We start from the raw sequence: 21,450 nt of genomic DNA on the forward strand, positions 1-21,450 counted from the left end.
TTTCCTATTAACCTTTCTGTAGGATCCTGTTGTTTTGACAGTATTTTTTGATTTGAAGGTGAAAATGTCTCAGACAGTGACTTGCACAAAGGAGAGAAATTCTCGGTGCTATGCCTGCGAGACAAACCTGCAATCACTAACAACACATTAAGACCTAATAAGATAATCAGAGTGGAAACCAGAGGGGAGGGTGTCCAAAGACAGCTGTTTTATTTATTTTTTATTTTTTGCTTCCACATTAAAGCTTGAATTCATCAATGCCAAGGTTAGAGGAGATGATGAGAACATGAGGGGAGATAAACAAACGTATGATGTGCTGTTCATAGCAGGGTGGCGAATGTTGTTTCTTTCATGTGCTCTGTTTATATCTGAATTGCATTACAGCAGCGTAATGTAACGTCTGTTATAGGAATGTATGTTTCAGACTTGCAGATTTAAAAGTAGATCTTGTCTTGGTCAACAGTGCCCCTTTGCTTTTAAGTCTAAAATTGATTTCTGCTTGTATAATTAAAATATAACAATGTCTCTGTGGGGTGCTGATTGTAAAGTAGTACATTAAATATTTACAGCTATACTGACCAGCTTTAAATAATACAATTTTCAATTTAATTAAAAAAGATAAAGTGATAGCTAAATGTTGAAAGCTAAAGACTGATGCGGTGGTTTTAAAATAAATATTGCTGTAAAACGAAAGAAGTCTGCCATTTAAAAAAAGATCTCAGAAAATTGAGTTAGTCTTAAAAATGTATAAATAAATGATAAAACAAAAAAAATAAAACGTTGTTGTTAGACAAAATTACCAATAAAGGGACTCTGAGATGTTTTATTCAATTCAATTTTATTTAAATAGCGCCAAATCACGACAAGAGTCGTCTCAAGGCACTTCACATAATAAACATTCCAATTCACAGTTCATTAAGCCAATCAGAAATAATGTTTCCTATATAAGGAACCCAGCAAATTGCATCAAGTCACTGACTAGTGTCAGTGACTATACAGCAATCCTCATACTAAGCAAGCATGCAGCGACAGTGGAGAGGAAAACTCCCTTTTAACAGGAAGAAACCTCCAGAGAATCCTGGCTCAGTATAAGCAGCCATCCACCACGACTCACTGGGGATCGAGAAGACAGAGCAGACACACACACACACACACACACACACACACACACTCACACACACACACACACACACACACACACACACACACACACACACACACACACACACACACACACACACACACACACACACACACGAGTGTGTTTATAGGGAGTGTCTTTACCTACTTTTAATTTGTCAGTCAATTTCCATTTGGCAGCATGCTGAAATGTTCTAAAACCTTAATTCATACCCTCACTATGCTTAGACAGAAGTGACTTTGTTGATTAAAAATTGATTTTAAAATGATTACATATTGACTGTTCCTTTCAAATGTGTAGATTAGCTTTTTATATTTCATTTTATAATTCTAAATGTTTTTTTAAACATTGTTGTTTGGGTTGATTTTCATTTTTACAGGAAAATGAACCTAAATAGCGGTTAACTGTTTATTTAAAAAGTTGTTTCCTATTGTTTTATAGATTTCTGAAAGATTTTATGAAAATCGGATAAAAATGCCTTTCAAGCACCAATAAATCAACCAATTATGATGCTGCTGCATTCACAACAAGGGCTGCAGCTGGTCTACTTGTATACTGAGTATGTGATCAGTATAGTTACTATGAGGGATTTTCTTTTACACCAGCAGCTGAGCCTCTCCTGAAGACGCGTGGGCTCGGTTTCTCTGTCAGGAGGCTTTTTATTCCTTCATCTTTTGAGAGGCAGGCTGCATTTTGACATCATTCTCTTCATGTCAGTCTGAACTCCTTCTAGGTTTCTTCGAGCCTGATCGAATCTGGACTCCCACCAACACATTAAGGAGATGGGAATGGCGCGTCTTTTCCATACGGAGTTCCAGTTCTTTCACGTGTGATTTGGGCAGAATCTGAAGAAGTGCAGGGGAGGAAGAATCACCAGAAAGAGGGTGACACACTTTCGGCATCTAGTTGGGTTTTCTTCTTGCCGGAGATGTGAAACCAGCGATCATCAACTCTCCCGCTGGCATCAAACCCTTATCCTTCCAGCCTGGCAGCCAATAAGACACCGCGTCCTCCCATTTAAAACAACCTGTATCAAACTGGCATTATGGAGAAACCAGCGTTTCACGTCGCGCAAATGATCCACAAAGCAACTTCTTAACTTTTCTGGACGGTTTGTTCAACAGCCTGGTTATGACTTCCATCTGTCCTGCTGCGGTCGTGTGTTCTCAGATGTTTTGGGGTCGTTTTGACATTGCTTTTGACATTTAGAGGACTTTAAAGAGTTGTAGCGTAAATCTCGCCGGCTCTCATGGGACTGAGGCATTCGTCGCGTTGTTTGCTGCTACGGCGGAAGATGGCGGAGGCGGACAGCTCGGAGGTAGGGACCTTGTGGTGTCCTGTGACCGGTTACAGGGCGTCCGGGGCGCTCACTGGCTTGGCTTTTTTAAACAAGGCAACATCTGATTATAAATGATGCACGTATGTATCAATATCATTCAAACGATGTTGTTATTTTGCAAGCAAAGTGCCTCAGCTAGTATCCTGCAGATGAGTCTGCAACCCTGAGCAGACTCGTGTTTTAGAAATACCATAGAGTAGTGAGGATGTCTCACAGCCTATAAAAGACCCTCACGTGCAGGTGATGATGCATGCATGTTCTGGATGCGATGTTCGCTGTCCGTGGTGCTGAACCGGAACCTGCATCTTTAACCGGCTTTTCACTTTAGGCATCCAGTAATCGCAGCAAGTCTCGAGCAAGGCGATTTTATTTTATACATAATGTGTATTCAAATGATCATCTGTTACATGAACCTGATAAACTCAACCTCTTCCTTGTTCCTGCTTCACAGCGGCAACAGACTGTCATGTCCCCCCATTCTCAGTCTGCCCAGCCCTCCCCTCTGTCGAAACCAGTGCCTACTACCCACCATGTGCCCTGTGTCCCTCACACACCTCATGTAGCAGCGCTGTCCACCTGTCCTGGAAGAGGCAAGATTGCCAAATTCCTAAGCCCAGAGGAAATGACATCAAGGGACTACTACTTTGATTCCTATGCCCACTTTGGCATCCATGAGGTAGGCAGACCAGCCTGACAGCAGGAAACTTGGTATGATTAGACACCAATGACCCCAAAAGCTTCCTGTTAAACTCTGCCAAGGAGTTTTACAGCTGACTTAATGCCATAACTTGCACAAAAGACACGCTCTGATTTGACTTGTGATCCTTATATATATATATATATATATATATATATATATATATATATATATATATATATATATATATATATATATATTCATTCATTGATGCAAGAAAGCATGAATCCAAATGACTAAAATCAAGTTTTAGACTACACTGCAACACAAAATGTAAAGAAGAAGATGACTGCCCAAATAAAGCTGCTATTTTATAATATTATGTTTTCTAAAAAGATCAACAAGCAGCATAAATCTGCTTAAAAGCACGTATATGACTATATTTTGGACTGAAATCTTGAAGCAAATGCTGAGTTACTAAAGTGCCAGTCTTGATGGAGCATGCTTCAAGATGCCAGTTATTACCAGATAGCACAAAAGAGCCCAGGGTGTGTGTGATAGTCCATTATCTGCGCTGCATAAGTAAAAGTGTTCTTTTTCTGCCTCTTGCAATTATCTGCAGCAAACTGCTGGAGCTGTAGCCTAACTAATGACCTTCACATGTGAGGGAAAGAAGAAGAAAAAGTTTGAGGACCTTTTTTAATAGTGTCCTTTTTTTAGCATATGGGTCAGCGTTTTGTCTGCTTGCAGACAAAGACTGTGTCCTGATTAAAGAGTTCAAAGCTAGAAAGAAGGAAAAGCAGGATCTGTCAATGGGTTCAGGGAGATAGATATCAGGCAGCCCCTCAAGGCTTTTGTGTTGTGCTCCTGTCTATTTCAAGAAGCTCTGCCATTGTCACAGAGGATTTTGGTCTCATTTCATCTCACCATCTTCTTGGGGAAAGTGCTCACATGCAGCTTTGAGTCTGTATTTGTTACGAATCATGCTTCTTTGTGTAAGGTCTCTGTTATAATTTTTTTTTCTTTGATGCAGGAGATGCTGAAAGATGAAGTGCGTACACTGACCTATCGAAATGCCATGCACCACAACAAGCACGTGTTCAAAGATAAAATCGTTCTTGATGTTGGCAGCGGCACAGGGATCCTGTCTATGTTTGCTGCCAATGCTGGTGCCAAACACGTGTACGGGGTGAGTAGATGCACTTAAAGTTCACAAATACCATCCTCACAGCTTTTGGTTAAACCATTGTGCAATATGATACAAAATTATAAGATAAATCATAATTAACTTTTTTTTTAAAAGAACAGAAAATGTTGGCTACCACCATGAAGAATCCACAAACTGCACATTCTATTAAAGGTGTGGAACAGTGAAAAACAATTTTTAATGGTTATTCATGATTTTCATGCAGGCAGAACATGAAAATAGTCTCCTACACCTATCTCCTGCAATAGCTTCTGATAGAAAATATGGAGAATAGACTGTGAAAATCTAGGAATTGAAAAACCTAACAGATCTACGTCAAGTGGACTTACCCATATTGGCTCGTGATGGGAAAGGTTGTTGGCATCCAGAAACAGCAGGTAACTTGTATTTTTTGTAGAGAGATAACATCAGCGTCACAGAACAGAGTAAGGGGTAGAGTCATGTTGCTGTTATCCAATCAGAGGCAAGATGTAAACATATCAGGAAATAAGACTCTAAATCCTGTTGTGTTGGCTCTCCTCTGGTGTGGCAGACTTGTCCAGGCTGATCCAGGCGTTTCTGGTTTGTTTGTTTTTATTTTATTTTTTGCCCTGAGTACAAATGGCAAGGCATTCATTCCTACCAGAGACCACTGCAAATGTATTGATTAAACAAGTTTCCCACAATTTTTTCGCAAATTAACTTTATGACCAAGACCAATCTTCCATCTCTTGTTGCGATTGCTGTTGCCATGAAACTAAAGTATATTTTGTTTCTGCTGCTTCAGTCTTTCAGAATAAAGCCAGGGGCTTCATACTAAAAATGTCCACCAAATTTCATGAGATTGTGTTGAAAAAGAAACTAAATGCTGACTCCCCAGTGGATTAACTGAAGAAGAAGAAGAAGAAGAAGCAGAAGAAGAAGAAGAAGAAGAAGAAGAAGAAGAAGAAGAAGAAGAAGAAGAAGTCAAAAGTTGATAAAAGTATAACAAGGATAACTTTAAACAGGGAAACAAAAGGTGAATGATACTGGGAGCTGCAGAATGAAGGAAACAAGCTGCAAACAAGAAGATCTGACTTGAGAAACTAAGGACCACTTACCTGCTATGTGCAGCTGCTGATTAGCAGATGGATAACATATGAGTGAAGTAATCTGGTAATCTGAGGAAAAACAAAGGAAATAAACCAAAAACAATACAAAATTCAAGGAGTCTAATTAAACAACAAACAAATTACAATTAAAGCACAAAAGAAAAACCTGGATCATATTTATTTATTTTGATACATTTATTTAAATTATCTATAAGAAAGTATAAAAATTGACATGATGTAGAAATCTTAATACTTTATAAACCAACATGCATGGCCTTTTTCTTGTTTCTGCAGATCGAATGCTCAAGTATATCGGAATATTCAGAGAAGATCATCAAGTCGAACCATCTACACAATGGTGAGCTGCAGGCGATTATCCAATTTCCCAGTGCTTCATATCCATCTGTCTGGATGCAGGGCAATAAAACATCATCAGGGTTGGACAGAGCATGGAAAATCTGCATACTTCCATCATTACAGTCACACTTGACAGTATTAGTTGCAGTGCTGATGGTTAACTGGCAGCTCATCTGCAGTTTTACCCTTTTCAAAACAAAACTCAAAACACATATGTTTAAATCTGCCTACAACCTCTGATTTTATTGAACTGTTTATCTCTTTTTTATTTTTATTTATTCGCCTTCGTCTTCGTCTTCCTCCGCTTATCCGGGTCCGGGTCGCGGGGGCAGCATCCCAATTAGGGAGCTCCAGGCCGTCCTCTCCCCGGCCTTGTCCACCAGCTCCTCCGGCAGGACCCCAAGGCGTTCCCGGACCAGATTGGAGATGTAACCTCTCCAACGTGTCCTGGGTCGACCCGGGGGCCTTCTGCCGGCAAGACATGCCCGAAACACCTCCCCGGGGAGGCGTCCAGGAGGCATCCTGACCAGATGCCCAAACCACCTCAACTGGCTCCTTTCGATCCGGAGGAGCAGCGGTTCTACTCCGAGTCCCTCCCGAATGTCCGAGCTCCTCACCCTATCTCTAAGGCTGAGCCCGGCCACCCTACGGAGGAAACTCATTTCGGCCGCTTGTATCCGCGATCTCGTTCTTTCGGTCATTACCCAAAGCTCATGACCATAGGTGAGGATTGGGACGTAGATGACCGGTAAATCGAGAGCCTGGCTTTCTGGCTCAGCTCCCTCTTCCCCACGACAGATCGGCTCAGCGTCCGCATCACTGCAGACGCCGAACCAATCCGCCTGTCGATCTCCCGATCCCTCCTACCCTCACTCGTGAACAAGACCCCGAGATACTTAAACTCCTCCACTTGAGGTAGGACCTCTCCCCCGACCCGGAGGTGGCAAGCCACCCTTTTCCGGTCGAGAACCATGGTCTCAGATTTGGAGGTGCTGATCCTCATCCCAGCCGCTTCACATTCGGCCGCGAACCTACCCAGCAAGAGCTGAAGGTCAGAGCTGGATGAAGCTAGGAGGACCACATCATCCGCAAAAAGCAGAGACGAGATTCTCCTGCCACCAAACTTGACACACTCCACACCACGGCTGTGTCTAGAAATTCTGTCCATACAAGTGATGAACAGAACCGGTGACAAAGGGCAGCCCTGGCGGAGTCCAACCCTCACTGGGAACAGGTCCGACTTACTACCAGCTATGCGGACCAAACTCACGCTCCTCTGGTAAAGGGACTGAATGGCCCTTAACAGAAAGCCACCCACCCCATACTCCTGGAGCGTCCCCCACAGGGTGCCCCTGGGGACACGGTCATAAGCCTTCTCCAAATCCACAAAGCACATGTGGATTGGTTGGGCAAACTCCCATGCCCCCTCCATCACCCTTGCAAGGGTATAGAGCTGGTCCACAGTTCCACGGCCAGGACGAAAACCACATTGCTCCTCCTCTATCTGAGATTCAACTATCGATCAGACCCTCCTCTCCAGTACCTTGGTGTAGACCTTTCCAGGGAGGCTGAGGAGTGTGATCCCCCTATAGTTGGAACACACCCTCAGATCACCCTTCTTAAAGATGGGGACCACCACCCCGGTCTGCCACTCCCTAGGAACTGCCCCCGATGACCATGCAATGTTGTAGAGATGTGTCAACCATGACAGCCCTACAACATCCATAGCCTTGAGATACCCAGGACGAACCTCATCCGCCTCCGGGGCTCCGCCGCTGTGTAGTTGTTTGACTACCTCAGCAACTTCTGCCCCCGAGATCGGACAGTCCATCCCCAGGCCTCCCAGCTCTGGTTCCTCCTCGGAATGCGCATTGGTGGGATTGAGGAGCTCCTCAAAGTATTCCTTCCACCATACGACTATAGCCTCAGTTGACGTCAGCAGCTCCCCATCCCCACTGTAAACAGTGTGAGCGAGTTGCTGCCTTCCTCTCCTGAGGCGCCGGACAGTTTGCCAGAACCTCTTTAAAGCCGATCGATAGTCTTTCTCCATGGCCTCACCAAACTCCTCCCACGCCCGAGATTTTGCCTCGGCAACTGCCACTGCTGCGCCCCGCTTGGCTATCCGGTACCTGTCTGCTGCCTCCGGAGACCCACAGACCAGCCACGCCCTGTAGGCCTCCTTCTTCAGCCTGACGGCTCCCCGAACCTCTGGTGTCCACCAGCGGGTACGGGGGTTGCCACCACGACTGGCACCGGCCACCTTACGACCACAGCTAGCAACAGCCGCCTCGACAATCGCAGAGTGGAACAAGGCCCACTCGGACTCAATGTCCCCCACTGCTCTCGGGACGTGGTCAAAGCTCTGCCGGAGGTGGGAGTTGAAGACCGTCTTGACAGGTTCTTCTGCCAGGCGTTCCCAGCAGACCCTCACTATGCGTTTGGGTCTGCCAGGTCTACGCGGCATGTTCCCTTGCCATCTGATCCAACTCACCACCAGGTGGTGATCAGTTGACAGCTCCGCCCCTCTCTTCACTCGGGTGTCCAAAACATACGGCCGCAGGTCAGATGATACGACTACAAAGTCTATCATCGACCTGCGACCTAGGCTGCCCTGGTACCAAGTGTACTGATGGACATCCTTATGTTCGAACATGGTGTTCGTTATGGCCAAACTGCAGCTTGCACAGAAGTCCAATAACAAAACACCGCTCGAGTTCAGATTAGGTGGGCCGTTCCTCCCAATCACACCCCTCCAGGTCAAGCTGTCATTGCCCACGTGAGCATTGAAGTCCCCCAGCAGGACAATGGAGTCCCCTGATGGAGCACTATCTAGCACTCGTCCCAGGGACTCACAAAAGGGTGGGTACTCTGAACTGATATTTGGCCCATAAGCACAAACAACAGTCAGGACCCGTTCCCCGACCCAAAGGCGCAAGGAAGCTACCCTCTTGTCCCCCGGGGTAAACCCCAACACACAGGCAGAGAGTCTCGGGGCTAACAAAAAGCCAACCCCAGCCCTCCGCCTCTCACCCGGAGCAACTCCAGCAAAGTAGAGTGTCCAACCCCTCTCCAGATCTCGGGTTCCAGAGCCAATGCAATGTGTCGAGGTGAGTCCGACTATATCTAGCCGGTACCGCTCAACCTCTGCCACAAGCTCCGGCTCCTTCCCCGCCAGCGAGGTGACGTTCCATGTCCCAAAAACTAGTTTTCTTGTCCGGGGATTGGATCGCCAAGGCTCCCGCCTTGGTCTGCCACCCGATTCGCATTGCACCGGACCCTTCATGTTCCTCCTGCGGGTGGTGGGTCCACAGTTGGACGAGCCCATGTATCCGGTTCGGGCTGGGCCCGGCCGGGCCCCATGGGCGAAAGCCCGGCCACCAGGCGCTCGCTCACGGGCCCCAACCCCAGGCCTGGCTCCAGGGTGGGACCCCGGTAACCCTCCGGGCCGGGTACTCCGACTCTTCGTTTTAACCGCCATGAAAGATCCTTCGAACCGTTCTTTGTCTCACCCTTCACCTAAGACCAATTTGTCATGGGAGACCCTACCAGGGGCACTAAGTGCCCCAGACAACATAGCTCCTAGGATCATTAGGGCACTCAAACTCCTCCACCACGATAAGGTGACGGTTCAAGGAGGAGTTTTTATTTATTTATTTATTTATTTTTCTTGTCTGGGTTTTATTATTGTTTTAATTGTATTTTATTAAGTGCTTTCTGTCAAGTGACCTTGGGTGTTCTGAAAGGCGCTTTTAAATAAAATGTATTATTATTATCATTATCATCTCTCTTGTCAAATATCCATAATTTCTGGCATCAATCAAACTTCCGCTCACTGGAGCTCGTTCTGATTGTTACGATACCCTGAGCTGCTGGGCTGATGACAGACATTGGTCTTTATTACCTGAACATCTTACCTAAATTTGTACATTTTATCTTGAAATATATACTTATTAATGAAGAAGACTACTAGAATAAATATTATTATTTTCAGTGTTATGGTGAAATTGCCCTACCTGATAAAGCAGACATGTATATTATCTGCTTTACTTCAATGTCTTCTTCATCACATCCATATCCTTGTTTTCTTCATCATGAATCAGACTAAAGGGGTAAATCAAGAAAACACTACAAAACCATGAAAAACAGGGTGAATCTTTGTCTAATTAGCATTTTTCAAATGAAGAGAATTTAAAGCAATTTGTCTCCTGCTGTTTGTTTCCCTCCACAACACAGTCATTACCATCTTCAAGGGTAAAGTGGAGGAGGTGGAGCTTCCTGTGGAGAAAGTGGACATCATCGTCTCTGAGTGGATGGGTTACTGTCTTTTCTACGAGTCCATGTTAAACACGGTCATCTTCGCCAGGGACAAGTGGCTGGTATGGTGGCTGGGGCTTTACGTGTGGGCATGTTTGACGGGCTGAATGGGCAGACAAAGTTATTGACTCATAAAAGATGCGACAGTGATGAATGGAGAGGACCTGCTGTCTGTTTGCTAGATTGTGTCTGCAGCCCAGATGCTGAGGTTACACTTGAATGATCTGGTTTCTAACCTCGCTTGCTGCCAGAGGGCTTTAAACTCACCACATGTGATTCTAGATTACATGCCAGGTGTGCAAACAATAAAGATGATGGATGGTCTTTGTGTCTATGCTTTGAATGCCTGAAGTATTTCTTGTATTCAGAAACCTGGAGGTCTGATGTTCCCAGACAGAGCAGCTCTCTACGTGGTAGCCATCGAGGACAGACAGTACAAGGACTTTAAGATTCATTGTGAGTAACACTTATTTTTTCTCTCACTCTCATTGCAGAACGTCTACTATGCAGATAAAATCAGTAACTTGATCTATAAACCTTTTTATTTACCTTTTAATCTATGTGAATTAACAGAAAATGTAATTGACGCAGTCCAAGCAGACTGAAAATGACAGGAAGTCAACTGAGAAAGAAATCATGTGATCTGTAAATGTTTGGAGGACGTAGAAGCCCGTAGGCCAGCTGTCTGAAAACTATACATTTTTACCATGTTTGCTACCAAATGTAATCTGTAGAGTGACATAAAATCTACTCAACCATTATTATCGAAACAAAATGTTTTATAAAATGTTATTATCCTTTCTATATATAAAATTCTTTTGGCACTGGTATATGTTTTTAAAGTGTTTTCCAAAATGAAGATAATGTACCATATCATTTCTAACCAAAAATGACGCTTTTGTTGTTAAGAACCATTTAGAGCTATAGCAATCCAAACCTCAATACATTTTCGACTCATTTGGGTATAAAGATGGGAAATGACAAAAGCAACCAACTTGTTATAAGTAATTCTGCTGTGGAAAATCTATGCAGAGATTGCAAAGGGTTGGATGAAATAATTGCAAAAGCTGCCCTTTATTTTGTTTAAATTTAAACATTACTCATGTTAAAGCAGCTAGTTTCATGGGGTTGAAGTGCAACATTCGACTCCAGGGCTTCAGGCTGCAGACCCCTTCTGTGGGGAGTCTGAGAAGACTAACAGAACAAGCTTAAAGTGAGACCTATTGGAACTTGACAGTGTTTCTAAGATGGTGAAAACATGACAAAACAGGACCAGACGTTTAACGTAAACATCCAATGTGAAAGCTGAATCCAAAATAAGATAATGTTGTGATCGATAGTAAATTTGGCAAGCGGATCCAAACTTCCACCGTCTCAGGAAAATTATCTATCAGGGGACATAAACAAGGACTTCAGTTTTCCAAACATTTCTGCACAACATCATAAGCATAAATATTGGCACTTAAGAAAGATTTACTACAAAACTATATCTGCATAGCAGAGATAAAATATGTTTGTTAAGATATGCTGTGGAACAACAGAAAAAATATGGGTCCTAAAACAGAGCCTTGTGGCACACCGTAGCTGTGAAAATTCATAGAAGACTTAAAGCAGGCACTAAAAAGGTTATCTCTAACACATTTGAAGAAATTTACTTCAACACAATGGTCCAACTTACCCACGCACTGTCTCAGCCTATAATGTGTCAGTGAGTATCAAAATATGAGGTACGGTTCAACAGCTTTAGATCAGAACATTCTCTTTGATCGCCGCATCACTGGCACTTTCAGAAGACAATTTAGTGAAATGAGATCCACAGAAACCAGATGAAAGATAATCAGAAATGCTGTATGCAAAACCTGAAGGAACAGCAGTTTATTTTTTGCTTTAAATGCTTTTTAGATGTGAGACAAGAACCGAAAGCAAAAGAGCTGAATCAAACACTGATGGAAGGTCATGGATGTCAGCTTAATTAGCTATTAGCTCTGCCATTTCTAAGGTAGGCAGTATTATTCTGTCTCATTTAGAAAGAAAATCTAATCAAAACCTTTCAGAATGTTTTTATAGAAATGGTCAGAGTAAAAAAAAAAAAGAAATGGTCAGAGTAGACCTATAGTCTCTGCTCCCATTCATTCCATTGCAAAGTAAAAAAAAAGCTTACAGATGCATCATATACTAAAACTCCCCTTCATAGCAGCGAGAAGCAATCAGCACTATAATAAACAACCCAGAGCTAAAACACTAATGTCTATGTTTTACTGGGATGACGTTTAATTTTACTAAACTGTTTCTAACAAATCTACAACTGATGTATTGTCTCGTGTTTGTCTGTTCTTTAAAGTCTGAGGTCAGATATTGATTACTTTAATGCACAGCTCTTTGAAAACGAACTTGGCAAACGTCACAATCATCTGTTTATATGGGAAGTTTAATGTGTTATGTGGACGTGTGTGTGTGTGTGTGTGTGTGTGTGTGTGTGTGTGTGTGTGTGTGTGTGTGTGCGTGTGCGTGTGTGTGTGTGTGTGTGTGTGTGTGTGTGTGTGTGTGTGTGTGTGTGTGTGTGTGTGTGTGTGTGTGTGTGTGTGTGTGTGTGTGCCTGGGAATGGTTTGTGGATTGGGGATGAAACTGTCACAATTGTTTTAAGTGTGGGAAAGAGAGGGATTGTGGGTTATATGGGTTATTTTATTCTGTTAAGCACTTTTTGTTGCATCCTATGCATGAAAAGTGCTATATAAATACAGTTTGATTTGATTTGATTTGATAACTGCACCGTGGTTTGTCATTTAACCCATTCCATTGTTTTTAACTGTTTTATTTTGTTTTTCTTTATTGGTATTCACATGCAACAACCTAAAAATGAACATCACGTAGAAAACGTCTGTCCCAGAACAGAAGTAGTAAGGTCTCTTCTCTTCTTTAGTGTAAATACATATGATCTACAGTGGTACTGCTAAGCTAGCAAAAACTAGATTTAGCAAAGCAAGCAGCTAATGTGCAAGATTCTGGAATATTTGGGGACAAATAATTTTAATTTTACTTGCCTTATGTTGCCTTATGTGCACGTGAAAGCCTAAGCAACAAAAAAAATCGAAATAATTAATTTTACAGCTTTTTCCATTTACAGGAGCCTAACCCCGTTAGTTCCAGCATGCAGAAGAAACACTTGCTAGAATTTCTGCAGATCACTGATTTAAAACCACTGCATGTGTTCAGACAGCTGCCGGAGCAAGCTTCTGCGTTAAACCTTGTGATCCAGACCAAGGCACCAATATAAAGGTGCCACTTAGTCTAGTATCGACATTAAATTGCTCAATGACTCCCACTGAGCATCCTTTTACTGCACAGGTGGCCTTCTTACATAAGCACAACTATAGAGGTACATTCATTCTGACAACTCTCAAAAGATCTGCCCAAAACCTTCAATTTGTCTTTAATTTTAGCATCTATGCGTTGGTGGTACGTTCCTCCATCATACATTGTGTTTGGCCCCCTGGGAACAGGGGAGGTAAAGGTTGTTTGGTGTTTTTTTTTAGTCCAAATTAGAATATAAAAAAGGCTCCTAGACATACTGGAGGAGGTTTATTTTCAGGAACATTTGTCTGCATCCATGGAGGTGGAATAGAAACAAGAGATAGTTCTTCTTGGCAACACTAAGCGCTGTATTTTTTTTTATCTATCTGATATCCTTTTTTGTACCAAATGCTTGGCAGGAACAGGGAGAACAGTGAGATGCAGCCACAAGGAAATTCAAGAAACTGCATTTCATCCTCATGTGTGACGTGTTTTTGTTTGCACAGGGTGGGAAAACGTGTACGGCTTCGACATGAGCTGCATTCGAAACGTGGCCATTAAAGAGCCTCTAGTGGATGTGGTCGATCCCAAGCAGGTGGTGACTAACGCCTGCCTCATTAAGGTTAGTGTGCACTTCCCCCGACATGAAAAGTGTTTCATGAAGTCAGAGTGTGTCATAGGTTGAGCAACCTTCATGGCAGGTTTTAATCTTTTGTGTAAGCCAATCCTGAACAGCTATCACTTCCAAGCACCTCCGAACATTCACCATCCGCTGAGGCTATTATTGAGAACATAATGGAGGTTTTTGGCGAGTCGTAATAGACCGTGGATCCGTTTCCAAGCTTGAGGATACAACAATTGCTTGTCTTTCATCTCACAAATGAACAGAGAATTAGAACATTCAGGGAGGTGAAAGCTTTTTTTTTGTTTGTTTGTTTTGTTTGTCCACTCTTGCGTCTCCTCTCTTTCACTAGCCATTATTTTCTTCTTTGTATTACCTTTCTGCTACTTTGGAACATGATGCAATCGGTATTTTATTTAGTTCTTTTGTATCATTTTTAATCTTAATTCCCACTCACTCTGGGATCATTTCTATGATTAAACGAACGTCAGTCCTCACTAATCTCAGCAAATAGGGAAATGTCTCCTTCTCTTTCTGTCTGATGGTGAAATGTCGCACAAGATCAAGCACTGAGTCAGCACGAGGAACCAAACAGGTTTTAAATAGCCAAGAGTCCTGATTTAGTGTCATGGTTAACCACTGACTCCTTTTCTCACTGACTGTACCCTTCATGTGTGAATCGGGAGCCAATCCTCCAGCTGCCTGTCACCTCAGCCCATCTTAATTCCTCCTGTCAGTCATCCCTCGCATGCTTAAATTACAAAGTCCCTCCCATGGATATTTCTTCTCACATCCTCCGGTTTGTGCTATACGATATGGGGCTGATATCACTGGAAACGACAGAGGTGCTAAATCACAATCTGTCGTGCTGACGCCTCGTGGCTGTCCAGAACAAACAGGTTTCAGTTTTAAATAGCTTCCTTTTCCTTCAAACGCACCATCATCAGTACAAAGAACAGGTAAATTACTAGTGAGTAGTGGGCTGCATGGTGGCGCAGTTGTTAGCATTGTTGCCTCGCAGCAGGAAGGTTGTAGGTTCGAAACTCAGCTGTGGCCTTTCGGCGTGGAGTTGCGTGTTCTCCCCATGCATGCGTGGGTTTCCTCCGGGTACTCCGGTTGCCCCTACAGATCACAACATGCCCTATAGGTTAAAAATTGTACGTCACTTTGGATAAAAGCGTCTGCCAAATAAATAAACATAAACATACTCATACTTAGAACTAGGGATGGGTACCTTTGACATTTGAATCGATCCAGTACTAATTCCCCGTACCTAGGAATCGATACCGGTACTTAACGGTACCAATTTTCGATACTTTTGAGTGTTTAATATTTTTAATTCTCTTTTATAATTAAATATATATTTTTCTCAATATATAACCATATTTGATAAATATCATGATAAATAACATACAACTGTTTGTATTTTAACATCATCCTTGTAGTTTTATAAGCTGATCATTAAACTGAAGCAAACATCTTTACTGTGAAATAAATTTACTGTGTATCTTCATTCCTTTTGCCGTCCTTTTTCTTTTGATTTTTCCTACTGGGAAGTTAGAATTTCCAAGGAGAAAGCGAACGCACCATTAGATGATAACAATGGTGGCATAGGAAGCTAACATATCAAGCTAACGTTATCTTAAACAGTTTATTTAACTGCTGGAGCAGATTTAAACGATGATGCCTCACACTTAGATCGTTGTTGCTGGTTTCATCTTCACCCAATCACCTGTCGCATTTAGTAAAGTGACGCCAAACTTTAGAGCGTGTTCATGTTCTTCTAGTCAGAATTTCGGAGTTCTGAGGAGAAAACAAACGCACCATTAGTGAAACGGAAGCTAACAAATCAAGCTAACGTTATCTTAAACATTTTATTTACATACCGGAGCAGATTAAGATGAGGATGTCTCACTTAGTTCGTTGTCGCTGGTTTCATCATCACCCAGTTCCCCATCACATTTAGTGAAGTGGACCCAAGCTTTAGCGTGCGTTCTTTCTACCATGCTGCTCTGTTTACAGCTCGCTCGCAGCGACTGATGACATAACGCTCTTGCGCATGCGCAGCTGTCTAGGCAAGTTCTCGTTGTGAAGGACGGGTACCGAAACGAGGCACCGTTTCATATGAAGTGAATCAGTGCTCGGTCGGCACTGTGGAATTCGGTCGGTACCTTAAAAAGTACCGAATTGGTACGGGAAGTCCACCAGGAAGCAAAAAGCCAAACTTTTTTTTGTCTAACAGACACGATGTAAGACACACTTAGAAAACCTCCCTCCCAAGAGGACACCCACACAGCATGTTTACTGTGACCAGGCTTGGTTTGCCAGCCGTGATTCAACCTGTGGGCTTTCACACACACACACACACACACACACACACACACACACACACGCACGCACGCACGCACACACACACACACACACACACAGTCTTGGTGAATAATGAAGCAGCTCTGGCTTATACATGCACTGCATGTGTGACAGAGATAGCGAGTAGTGGTGACAAGTATTATGTATATTTCTGTTGATGCTATTCCAGATTAGAGTTGAGAAGAACAGATGTTCCTTCAGCAGGATTTATGAAATATTATTTTTTTTTATTACTTTTGCTCAGGAGGTGGACATCTACACTGTGAAGCCAGGAGACCTGTCCTTTACATCCGCCTTCTGTCTGCAGATCCAACGCAATGATTACGTCCATGCACTCGTCACTTATTTCAACATAGAGTTCACAAAATGTCACAAGAAGACTGGCTTTTCCACTGGTAAGTCTGGACCAGACTCAGTTCAGCTAAATCTGAGTTGTTCACATGACGTTCCTTAATTTGCTAGAAAACTGATCGACAGTAAAAAAAAAAAAAAAAAAAAAAAGCTGTCAGCGCCATCGTGCTCACCACTAATTGCAGCACATAATCACAACTATCACAAGCAGATTTTTTTCCCAGTTCTTCCTTCTGCTTTTGTGCCTTGAGCGCTTGTCCCCTTAGAAACCACATTCTCAGCTTCATGCTGTGTATGTTCGGGTCGACACTGGTCACTGTGAACGGTGACAAGCACTCCTCTGAGCATGTTTCTCACTGCAACACATTAGGAGTTGTGACCCTTGAGCAGACGCTGTGCCACAGAGAAAAATAAGCATCTTGCTATGATCCGTTTTCTGTGTTTTGAAAAGGAGAAAATCCAGAGAATGAAAAGATTCACTTTGAGGGTGTCTGAGAATAACTTGGACAGTTAGTTTGTAAATTTAAGTTGCAAAAACAAAGACGTGTGACTTGACTTGGACTCAAGGTTTGGGACACGAGCCTTATGAACAATCTTTAACTCGTGTAATCAGAGGTGAAAGTCACATAGCTCATTAGCTGCATTCAGAAATGGGCTTCTCAAAACCTGACTTGGACTTGAGACCAACTTGGACTGGACTCACAAAGACTTCACACTTGACTTGGCCCTCGAATACTTGAAACTTGACTTGGGCTTACCTCTGAAAGACCCGAGACTTGATTTTCACTAGAATCCCAAAAAATTGTCTTGGACTTGCTTGTTAAAGATCTGCAACTTGACTTGGCTGCTTGACACTTGAAGTGCGAACTTTAAAATGTGAAAATTGACTTAGCCCTTAAAGTTTTGAGACTTGACATTGCCCAAAGACGAGGTAGATTTTCCTCTCAAAGCTTTGACTTGGACTTGTCCCCCAAAGACTTGAAAGTTTACTTGTACTTGCAAGTAAACAAAATATTAAGAAACAAGTCTTCACATCTTGTTGTTAGAAGCTACTTTCTACTCCAGCTGAATTCTCTGTGCACCGAAGGCTTTGTTCCCCAGAGTAGGACTTACAAGGCATTCATTCCTGCTAGAGACCACTGCAAATGTATTAAATATGAGTGACTTGGATTTAAACCTTAAAGACTTCACATTTAACTTGATCTTGATCCCCAACAATCTGAGAAGTGACTTGATACTCAAAGATTTGAGGCTTAAACTTGCCTTTCAAAGACGTCCCCATGGGACAAAAGCATCCACACAGACTTGTGTAACGTCACCAAATGGACTGATTTTGAGGTCCCATGGTTCATATGCACGGCCAGAGCAAATAACCCTGGCTACACACGCTGTGCTGTATTTTACCCTGACAGGAGATGGAATGTCTGCACGCAGGCTCTTTAATCAGATGACTTCATCAGCTGAACTGAAGCTTCATCAGATAATGAAAGATGACAGTAGCATTCTTTTCCCCAAGGTTCTGCACAGAACTCTGTTAGATAAACTTTTATTCCCAGAAGAAAAGAAGATTTCATTATTAAAAGTAATCATTTAATTCTAAATAATCATTGAAGAAAAGATTGTATAACTAAGATTTTGTAATTAATAATCACTAAATATTGCAATGTATAATTATAAATGATTAAATGTTTCATTAATCTGTTTCAGTGATACTAAGTATGTTTACTGGATTAGGTCATCACACTTGCAGACAGAGTGAGACTAAGATAAAGACATGACACATAAGTAACCTTGTCCCACATTTCAGAGTTCAGAATCAGAGACTGTGTTCTGAGATGCTTGGCAACTTCTGAGATAACACCAGGCCTTAAACAGAGCTTCACTCTCAGTCTCAGTAAGCCAGACAGACAGAGAGGGAGAAGCTCAGAACGGCCGTCTGAGCAAGCCTCTTTCACCTGAAGGATTTTGACATAGTTAAAACCGTAAGCTTTTGCACCTGCAAATCTCGGGACAGCAAGATATTTTTCCTGCAGAACAAAGCTGATTTTGCGACACTCCTTCAGAGTTGTTTTGAGATGCTTGGTTCCATCCAGTCCACCTGTGTTACCTGGAAGCGATCCAGGACCGACCTGGTCATACTAGGAGTTAGTCTACGGACTTCTGTACTCGGGGTCTCCAACCCTCCTGACATTTCGGATCCACAAGGGCGTCTCCACTTGGGTACGTAGAACACAGCGAGATAGCATCTGTATGCAGTTTGATAAACAACAGCTTGTAGCTTACTTGCAAACCAAATTTCCTCCATCCAGGATTCAGCTTTCTCATGATACCAACTCTGAAATACTATATTCACACCTAGTTCCAGACACCCATCTCTTGGTTCGCATCCACTCACAGTAAATTGTTTAAACCATTTGATGCATGAATTATGAAATCTTCACCCATGATTTTTTTAACAATTTTTTTCATTCATCTTTAGGTGTGAATGAAACAAATTTCATATTTACATATTTTTTGTAACATTTAATTTACAAATAATTTATTACATGTCCACCTCAGTGGACAGTGTGCATTCTGAACATGAAATATGTTGGCTTGGCTTACCGAAGTCCAAATGGAGGGGCTCAAATGCAATAATGTCTTCAACAGCTGTGTTTAATGGCAAAAATAAATAAATAACAATTTTGAGTACCTGTCCACTGTAGTGACCATTATGCATCAAAGGTTTAAACCATTTATCAAGTCAAATTGTTTGTAAAATAAATTATTATTTGTTTGCAAACCTGACTGGTCCTTGAATCCTAAACGAAGTGATGACAATCTCTGAACAAACAAAGAGTCTTAGAATCTTCTGCCAAATCATCTTAAAGACCAAGCAGGTGATGTTCTATAGTTAATAGATTATCACAGCTATGGGTCACAAGTAATGATAATAAAAATAAATAGCTCGTAAGCAATTTATTCAATCCAATTTACCCTCTATTGATCTCATTACATAATGACGATTCATTACACCTTATAGGATTTAGGTGATAAGAGGCTCTTTTCCCCAGAATTGATTTACACAGCATTATTGCTAGTAAAAAAAATCTAATCATTAAAAAAAGCTAAATGAGATAGAAAAATGTCTAATGGCTGGACTGATTACAGGTTTCCGGTACCCGGACATGTCCATGACTGCATTCACACAAGGGTTTAACAGATTTCATCTGATAAGTGATGACGATGTGTTCATTCAGACTAAAATAAAAGACCCAAGGAAGAGCACAGGTGCTTTAAATGCGTGGATGTGTGGCTCAGCTGACTGACGAGGTCCCACTCTAACAAACGGACCCAATAATTCATCCAAACTAGTGTTTCATCATCCTGGTTCTTGGCTTCTCTGCTGATGTTACACAAGTAAAAGTGGTGTTCACCACTCAACGCAGCTGTTATGTAAGCCCGTTGTAATAAATTCATGTATCCACTGCTTACATAATGTGGTGTAGAGGAGGTTCTATGTTTGGCTGTGTCTGTTGGGGCTGAAGCAGAGCATCACCGAAGGAGCTCTCTCCCATCTGCATTCGTACTTTTCCCACTGGCTCCTACGTTTTCTCCATGTTTGCAAGCCTGATGCAGGTTCATCTGAAATGTTCTGTAAATTGTTTAATTAACACCAAATTAGCATCTTACTTTCTAGTCTGTTTTTAACCTCCATTTGCCTCTTTTCCTTTCCCACTTTTCCTTCTTTCTTCTCATCCTGTCATCAGCTCCAGATGCTGCCAGCACGCACTGGAAACAGACGGTGTTTTATTTAGAAGACTACCTAACCGTCAAGAAGGGGGAGGAGATCTTTGGGAGTATCGCTGTCAGACCCAATGAGAAGAATGTGGTAAGACTCAAAGAATTTCCATTCATCATCTGCTGGAATCGGATTTCTTTCTTTAGACAACTGAACTTCTTTTTATTATTTTCTCATTCTTACATCTTATCTACCTTTTACAGCGTGACCTGGAGTTCACCCTGGAGCTAGATTTTAAAGGACAGTTATGTGAAGCTGCCATTTCCCACGACTATAAAATGCGTTAGGAACAAACCAAGGTGCCCGTGCGGACCCGCCCTCAGCTCAGCTGGACACAACTGGAGACGGGGAGACCAAAAGGCCCCCAAAGAAGCACTCCAGTGACCCAGGGAGGGCAAACCGATGCATCTGACAGGGTGCAATCAAGTGATGTGATCAGAATAAGCAAGTTTTTTTTTTCTCAGCAATAGTTTCATCACAGGGATGAGTGGAGCTTTTAATATAAAATACTACAAAAATCTGTTTATCTTTCATCTAAATATTTAGATTAAGGTCATTTGAGTCTTAAATTTCTTTACTGAAACAGGAAATTATTGATCTGTATGATGAGTCATTAAGTGTGTTTCCTCTAAAGTCATGTAAACTAAGTGGGTTTAACAACAACAAACTCGGTAACTTTTGCTTTATCGTCTTCTATCTCCATGTGTGGAACACGTTTTGAGTTCAGTAAACTACATAAGGGTAATTTAGCTCATTTCTTTTGTTCTTTGGCACCAGATTGAAGCAGGGCAAACACAGATGCAATAAATGTAAAAGAGCTCTATTCTGGAGCTTGATGGAACAAAATATTTAAAAAGATCAACGTGGTGATGAATAAAATGTCTAAAAAAGGGTGAAATTATTGTCATCATTTTTGTTTGAAAACCAAAATTATATATATATATATATATATATATATATATATATATA

General features: G+C 42.1%; 1 protein-coding gene across 2 annotated transcripts; it reads left to right on the top strand.

The window, feature by feature from the left end:
• The first annotated feature begins 1,710 nt into the window (after window positions 1-1,710).
• On the top strand, window positions 1,711-21,379 carry prmt8b (protein arginine methyltransferase 8b). 2 transcript variants are annotated; one of them, XM_015959561.3, is made up of 10 exons: window positions 1,711-2,459; window positions 2,932-3,156; window positions 4,151-4,306; window positions 5,689-5,752; window positions 9,985-10,127; window positions 10,434-10,521; window positions 13,864-13,979; window positions 16,594-16,744; window positions 20,450-20,571; window positions 20,685-21,379. In XM_015959561.3, exons 1-10 carry the CDS (start codon window positions 2,391-2,393, stop codon window positions 20,766-20,768), a joined length of 1,218 nt encoding a protein of 405 aa, XP_015815047.3. In that variant the 5' UTR covers window positions 1,711-2,390; the 3' UTR covers window positions 20,769-21,379. The 2 variants fall into 2 exon arrangements, with proteins under 2 accessions (XP_015815047.3, XP_015815056.1); XM_015959570.3 differs by having other exon boundaries at window positions 2,422-2,560.
• The last annotated feature ends 71 nt before the right edge of the window (window positions 21,380-21,450 follow it).

Source organism: Nothobranchius furzeri, chromosome 1, assembly GCF_043380555.1.
Source record: "Nothobranchius furzeri strain GRZ-AD chromosome 1, NfurGRZ-RIMD1, whole genome shotgun sequence".
Taxonomy (NCBI): Eukaryota; Metazoa; Chordata; class Actinopteri; order Cyprinodontiformes; family Nothobranchiidae; genus Nothobranchius; species Nothobranchius furzeri.

Coding starts and splice junctions, on each gene's coding strand:
- prmt8b (XM_015959561.3), top strand. CDS start 2,391: ATGGGACTGAGGCATTCGTCGCGTTGTTTGCTGCTACGGCGGAAGATG. Junction 10,128..10,433: donor TCGCCAGGGACAAGTGGCTG/GTATGGTGGCTG, acceptor TCTTGTATTCAG/AAACCTGGAGGTCTGATGTT. Junction 20,572..20,684: donor GACCCAATGAGAAGAATGTG/GTAAGACTCAAA, acceptor TACCTTTTACAG/CGTGACCTGGAGTTCACCCT.